The following is a 7,137-nucleotide window of genomic DNA, read 5'->3' as shown; positions in this document are numbered from 1 at the left end:
AATGCCTCCCTATGAAGCCTTATATGGGAGAAAGTGTAGAACTCCTCTTTACTGGAGTGAAGTTGGTGAACGAAAACTGGTTGGTCCTGAGATTGTGTAACAAACTAAAGATAAGGTAAGAGTCATCACGGATCGTCTAACAATTGCTTCATATAGACAAAAGTCTTATGCTAATCTTAAGAGGCATGAAATTGAATATCAAGTAGGAGATAAGGTATTTTTAAAGGTTTCTCCATGGAAGAAGATTATGAGATTTGGCCAAAAAGGAAAACTCAGTCCTCGATTTATTGGACCATATGAAGTACTTAAGAGAGTTAGTCCAGTTGTATATAAATTAGCTCTTCCACTGGAATTAGATAAGATCCACAATGTCTTCCATGTTTCTATGCTTAGAAGATATCGCTCAGATCTATCTCATGTTCTTCCTGTCAAATCCATTGAGATAAGTCCTGACCTGACATATAATGAGGAACCTATCCAAATCTTTGCCCGTGAGACAAAAAAGCTTAGAAACAAGAAAGTTCCTTTAGTAAAAGTCCTTTGGAGGAATCATTCTAGCAATGAAGCAACGTGGGAGCGAGAAGAGGATATGTGAATTCAATATCCATATTTGTTTAGAGTATAAGGTAAATTTCAAGATGAAATTTCTTAAGGGGGGGAGAGTTGTAACACCTAAATTTTCTTTTTATGTTTTTTCTAAAGGATTTCCATGTGATCCATGTTATCTATGAAGTTCTATTTGAGTAGCTATGGTTATAAATAGGTCTAGAGGGATTTGGAAGGAGTTGGAGGCCAAATAATGGGTCATGGTAATCAACCTACTTGCGAAAGCTATCGACTTGGATGTCTTACATAAAAACGTTACTTGAGGACATATCGAGCTTAAGTAGCAAGAATTTCATAGGTTCTTAAAGTGAGATGAAGTTTTGAACCCATGAAATAGGAATAAGGAGATGACGCACCTACTTGGAACGAGTAGGTAATGCACCTACTTGGACTAAGTAGGTGTTGTACCTACTTGGACTAAGTAGGTGATGCACCTACTTGGGTGGACCCCACCCCGCCATGTAGCAGTCATGGGGTAGATATATGGAATGAGGTGGCGGCCTAAGAGCCAGACACGTGTCACCCTTAGGCAACTATTGATTAAGGGTTCTCATTTGTTCATCTTTTACACATAGAAAGTTAGAGAAAATTTGAGTGAAAGCAAGAATAAGAGGAGATTAACGTGCATACCATATATTTTAGGAAACTTGAGAGACCTACTTGTTAAGGTAATATTGAGGTTCTTTTTCTTGTTAGCAAACCCGTTTTTTGATGGACTACCATTTTTAATTTTAGTATAACTCCTTGTGTACAGCTTCGTTTCAAGTGATTCAAGATTTTTTGTAAAGCTATTTAATAGGGATACACTTTTATTTAGGCTCTAAAATCCATTTTTACTTTTATCTGCTCGAAAAAGGGTGATGAAGTATAGGGGAGGTGCTGCCCAGATTTTGTTTCAGAAATCCTACATGGACTATTGTTGGTATTTAAGGCATATCATTTTGTAAAGAATTGCTATAGGGGTGATTCAAAATTGTATGAGACCTTAAGACACATGTCTATAACTTTATGGAGGCCAGAAATCCTACTTCGCCTATTTACCCTTCAAAAATGAGCAACAATACAAGACAGTACGCTATCCAGAACTCTTATTTCGATAGTTTGGGCTAATTTTTATTGATTTCATATTTACTTTCGATATGATGAAACTTTTAAAATTAAGTAGGTATTTGATTGTATATTTAAGGTGTATATTCTCTTATACAAGCTAAGGGGAATTGTTTGACGAAGTGGACTTTGGTTTGTCTATGGTGTAGATGAATTGAACTCCCAGAATTGTGGTAGAACTTGTTATGTGCTAAAAGGCCAAGGTTTGTGTATAAAATTGAACTTGGAATATTTTATTTTTCTGAAATTTGATGTATTTTGATGGGTTGTTTCCTTACTCCTTATCTTGTATTATGGTATGACTATTATCTCAAGTATTGTAAAACGTTTGCTAAACCACCCACGTGTACGAATTGCTTGATCATTTTGCATTATTGTTGGAACTTTATCCTTCTTGTTATGGTAACTTGTCATCTTGGTATGCCTCTCGATTCAGATCTTTCCCATCTTGACTTTGGATTTAAATTTCATCTTGACAATGGGGTTTTGTTCATTCTCAAGTACGAGTGGAAAGCCACTTTCAACATGGTTTTTGATTCTGTTGATATTGGGTGACTACTCTTCTTGATTTCGGGGCTTTGGTCCATCTTGATATTAATTGTGCTTAGTGGGAAGGCATGGCCTACCTATTGGGCGAAATTGATTATTTGAGAACTCTTCCGAATTGAATTATAAGTTTTTTGATACTTGAGACTTCGAATATTGATATTGATTTTAAAACTCTTCAAGGTTTATATTCGATACTTTGATATACTTTTTCACTTGGGCTTACTTTTATCTTATTGACTACATGCGATGAACCAGGGAGTTGAAAAATTTAATGGCTCCAAGCCCAAAGTTTATACACCACTAAGCTTTATGATTAACGATAGTTGTTTTCTATCGTAAGTAATATGCGGGACGAGATGTGAAGATGTCCATTTGGAGTAGACTTTTGGAGCCCTTGTAAAGATCACATCTGCATATGCATCTTGTTTTATAAATATTTTGGGGACTTGTATGGGATACATGTGGCACTTATGTATAAAATTTTGAAGGCTTGTGAAAACAAAACCAGATGCTTGTAACTTGAACAGGGTGACTAGTTTTGCTATTTTTGGAGTTTGCTTTTAACTCAAGTCATGCCATGTGCTGGGTTTATACTTTGACTTGTCATTATTCACAAAGGAAGATAATAGTTTTGTGATAATTACTAGTTTGAGTTTTGTTTATTTTATGGAACCACAATGGTGTTGAATTGGAAATGGAATTTCAAAACAAGTATTCTAAATGTGTTGACTATTTTAGATTATAAAAAATATATCTTTTGCTTCGTAAGTGGCATCCTCCCAAAGGGGATGCTACATATGGCAATGGCTTCTCAGCCAAGTGTGGATATTGCTCGTGTACAAGCATATGCACAAGGGGTAAAAGATCATCACAGGGGGCATTATTCCAATAGAGATTATGATAGGGGCCAGCATAAGAGGGTTTGATCGCATTGCAATACAGGTGAGTTTCGAGGCAGGCAGCCTAAGCAGTCATATAGTAGGTATCCTTCTCAGCGAGCATGTAGTGCACCCCCACTGCTCACTGGTAGGAGGTTTGATAGTATAGGGTATTCAGGAGCTGGTCAGAGATCCAGTGCTTTAGGTTCACAGATACACGGGAGTTTGGCTCAGTCGATACCACATTTTCCTCGGTGTGCTCTTTATGGTAGGCCTTAATTTGAGGAATGCCATTTTGCTATAGGTGCTTATTTTACTTGCGGCTGTTAAGGCAATATCATGAGGGAGTGTCCACTTAGGGGCAATCCAAGTGGTGCAGCTCAGCCAATTGGGTCGATTACTAGTTCATCTTTTTTAGTGTCTATACACCCTATAGGGTATGGTACTCAGACACCAACAGGCCGTGGTAGAGGCCATGGTGGAGCTTTCTGTTCTAGCAGTCCTTTAAATTGCATATATGTTTTATCTAGTAGACAGGATCAGGAAGAGTCACCAAATGTGGTTACAAGTATATTATCAATCTTCTTCCGAGATGTATATGCATTGATAGATCCAGGCTCCACCTTGTCATATATATTTTCCTTTGTTGCTAGTAGAATCGGGATAAATCCCTAATTAATAGAACCATTTGAGGTAACTACACCAGTAGGAGACTCTGTTATAGTAAAGAAAATAAATAGAAATTGTTCTGTGGATATATATAGTAGTCATACCTTAGCTGATTTAATAGAGTTAGATAAGATGGATTTTGATGTTATTATGGGTATGGATTGGTTAGCTTCTTGTTATACCAATGTTGATTGTAGAAATAAGATAGTTCGGTTCCAATTCCCAGGTGAGCCAATTATCGAGTGGCTGGGGAATACGGCATCGCCGAGGGGTAAATTTATTTCATACCTCAAGGCAAGAAAGATGCTTAGAAAGGGTAATATTTATTGATATACCCTGTATGGTTACACGTCAAATTATTTGCTAGCAAGTCAACTTAAATTAAAGGTGGTGTTATATTCCATATTTTTTTCGCATCGGACTATTCGTGAGCTAATAGACATAAATTGAAGGACATTTAATTTCAAATTTTAAATGGCTCAACTTGGTTGTAAATTTTAATCAGTGTGGAAATATTAATTAAGATTAGGGATTAATTAACTATGGTTTGATTATTACGTGGGAATTTGGGATTTATTTAGATGAATTAACCTAATAGTGGGATAAAATGTGGCATCCACTGCCACATGGCCAAATCTGATTGGCCCATGCTTTAGTAGGGGATATATGACTTCTTGTTGACCAGCACATATGTCTTCTTGTTGACCAAATTATCATCCCAAAAATGTTTTCCAACTTAGGAACATTAAAGAAAGAGAGAAGATCTCATCTTCTCCAAGTAGAGAAAGAGAGAGCTATGGCAGCCATGGAAGCTCCACCAAGCATGGCCAGCTCCTCTTTTTTCTTACACCATTAAACCCCTAAAGTGTTCTACATACTCATCAATTCATTTCAATTGAAGGAGAAACCACAAACATGCCATAGATGCTCTTGAAAGCTTCGGACATGGCTGAGCAAGTTTTAGCTCACGAATTTGATACCAAAAATTAACTTTCTAAGGTGTTCCAACCATTTGAGGGTGATTAGCAATGTGATTTTCATCATTGAGGAAGCAACAACACTTACCATTTTAATCCACAAATTTTAGCAAATTAAGGAGTCAAGGTGTTAAGGTAAGAGTTAATCATTTTCTATATGTTTTTGGGTAAGTTTGGATGGGTTATGAGTGCATAAACATGAATTTGATGTATGAAATTATGTGTGTTGATGCTGAAATGTTGGTGAAGCCGTGGGGGCTATTTTATGTAAAAATGATGAATTGATTTTATCTAGTATTTTGATTGTTGTCATGGATTATATGATGAGGGAGTGAAGGAATTTGATGGTTAGAGTTGAAATCATTTTTGTTTAATTAGTAGGCTGTTTGGTGTAGATGATGGTGGGCTGATTTTCCTTAGTATTTTGATTGTTATTGTCATGAATTTTGTGATGAGAATAAAGGAATTATATGGTTAAAATTGAGGTTGAATTTATTTTGTGGGTTGTTGTAGAGTTTGTGGTGATATTAACATGGCTTTCGTGCATATGAATAAATGATGTTGTGTTCACGTATGGCTGCTACTATGTCCCATGAAAATTTATGAAAAGATAGTAGGAAATAAGGTGTAAAAATTATATGTAGTTTCCTTGGTGTGTTCACAAGTATTCGCAAAGTTTTCGAGCATCTTTATGTTATAGGTAGTAGCTGTTTTGATATGTTGTTGTTGTTCTTGTTGAGCTTGAAAGATTAATAATAATTAAGATTATATGTTGTGTTGCATGTTGGTTGGGTTGTTGTAGGATTTTTTCGATGAAAATGTTAAGACTATGGATCATTAAAGATAACTTGATGATGTAGTTGTTGTGTTTGGATTTGAATTATTGTTGGATGTTATGAATATAGGCTACCTTACTGTAGATGTTATAATGAAGAGATTAATTTTTATTAAATGGAATTGGAAGTAATAAAACTTCATGATTAGTGTTGGTATTAAAATGGACAGAATTGGAGTTTTTTGAATTAGATTGGGTTGATTGTTGTTATTGCTATTATTATTATGGATTATGTATTAAAAGTGAAGCGAATGTATATGTTAATGTTAAATCTCTGTTTGGGATGTATTGGGGCTTTTCTAATCTAAAAATGGTGGGTTATTATCGATTAATGTTGTGGTTATTATTATGGCTAATTACATGATGAAAATAGAAGCATTCGACATGTCAAGTTGGAGTTGTAATTGATTTAAGGGCTTCTTGTAGTATGTGGATGCAAGTGTTGAATTGAAGAATTAAGTGTAGTTATGATTATGCATTGTATGGTTAATTGTTGGGCTATTATAAATCATTTTGATAAGGTGTGGTGGGTGCAACCTATTAGGAATAATACGATAGCATCGTAGTCTTCAGGTTGATAAGTAACAAAAGTCAAATGTTATGTGGGTTGTTCGGATTATTCTTGAATCTTGTTTTGGCTAGTTTTAACATGGTATTTTAATGTGTGATTGTTGATGTTGCTTGATGGTTGTATGGATGATTTGGAGATAAGGAGAGTGAGCATTATAGGGGAGGTACTGTCTAATATATTTTAGAAATAACCTACCAACGATAAAGTACGTTTTATGTCTTTCCATAGCTTAACCGTAGTTCTTAACATCTTAATATAGGTTGACATACTATAGGGCTACATATACATGTTGTGTGCGGATAAACGCTAAAGGTATGTAAAGTCTATCCCTTCTTTCTTTTGGAAATGTCTTAGATATAAGAGACGAATGTTATGTATATAAAATTTGGGGTAATTCCATTCATAAGCTGTGAGTGTGCTTCATGATTCTTATTCACTTCGTGATATTACAATTCTTAATTGATTGAGCCTCCCCCTCCTGTTTTTTGTACGTTGGATAATAGTTGATATATACCCGTTTCTATTCTTAAGGACTCTGTGATAACTAATGTTCGGACTTCTATAAGATGTTTCATACTATAGTTATATATGACTATGATTTTTAAGGTTCTTTGACATACTTTATGATAATATTAGAGGGATGTCTAATATGTTTTCAATTTTTACAATCACGTATATGTATTATTTTATACATGGAATGGGTCGTACATTCCTCAGCACTAACATATTATATTATATATGGATTGGGTCATACGTTCCTCGACACTAACATGTTATATTTATGAATTGGGCTGGACATTCCTCGGTACTATAATATTATGTATGGATTGGGCTATACGTTCCACAGCACTAATAGTTATACTATAATCAATGCCTGCCATACGCTGTAAAGTCAAATTCAGTTATATAGAGTTAGTTAGATATTATCACATAGATGCCACAGAT

At 35.2% G+C, this 7,137-nt stretch overlaps 1 protein-coding gene across 1 annotated transcript; it reads left to right on the top strand.

Moving 5' to 3' along the window:
- Nucleotides 1-247: 247 nt before the first annotated feature.
- LOC129875728 (uncharacterized) lies at nt 248-595 on the top strand. The gene has a single exon (XM_055950986.1). It carries the CDS (start codon nt 248-250, stop codon nt 593-595), a length of 348 nt encoding a protein of 115 aa, XP_055806961.1.
- Nucleotides 596-7,137: the final 6,542 nt, after the last annotated feature.

The sequence above is a fragment of the Solanum dulcamara genome, chromosome 12, assembly GCF_947179165.1.
Source record: "Solanum dulcamara chromosome 12, daSolDulc1.2, whole genome shotgun sequence".
In the NCBI taxonomy this organism is placed as follows: domain Eukaryota; kingdom Viridiplantae; phylum Streptophyta; class Magnoliopsida; order Solanales; family Solanaceae; genus Solanum; species Solanum dulcamara.
This window is presented reverse-complemented; position numbering and strand designations above follow the sequence as displayed.

Excerpts from the sequence above, each read along its gene's own strand:
- LOC129875728 (XM_055950986.1), top strand. The coding sequence starts at position 248 with ATGAGATTTGGCCAAAAAGGAAAACTCAGTCCTCGATTTATTGGACCA.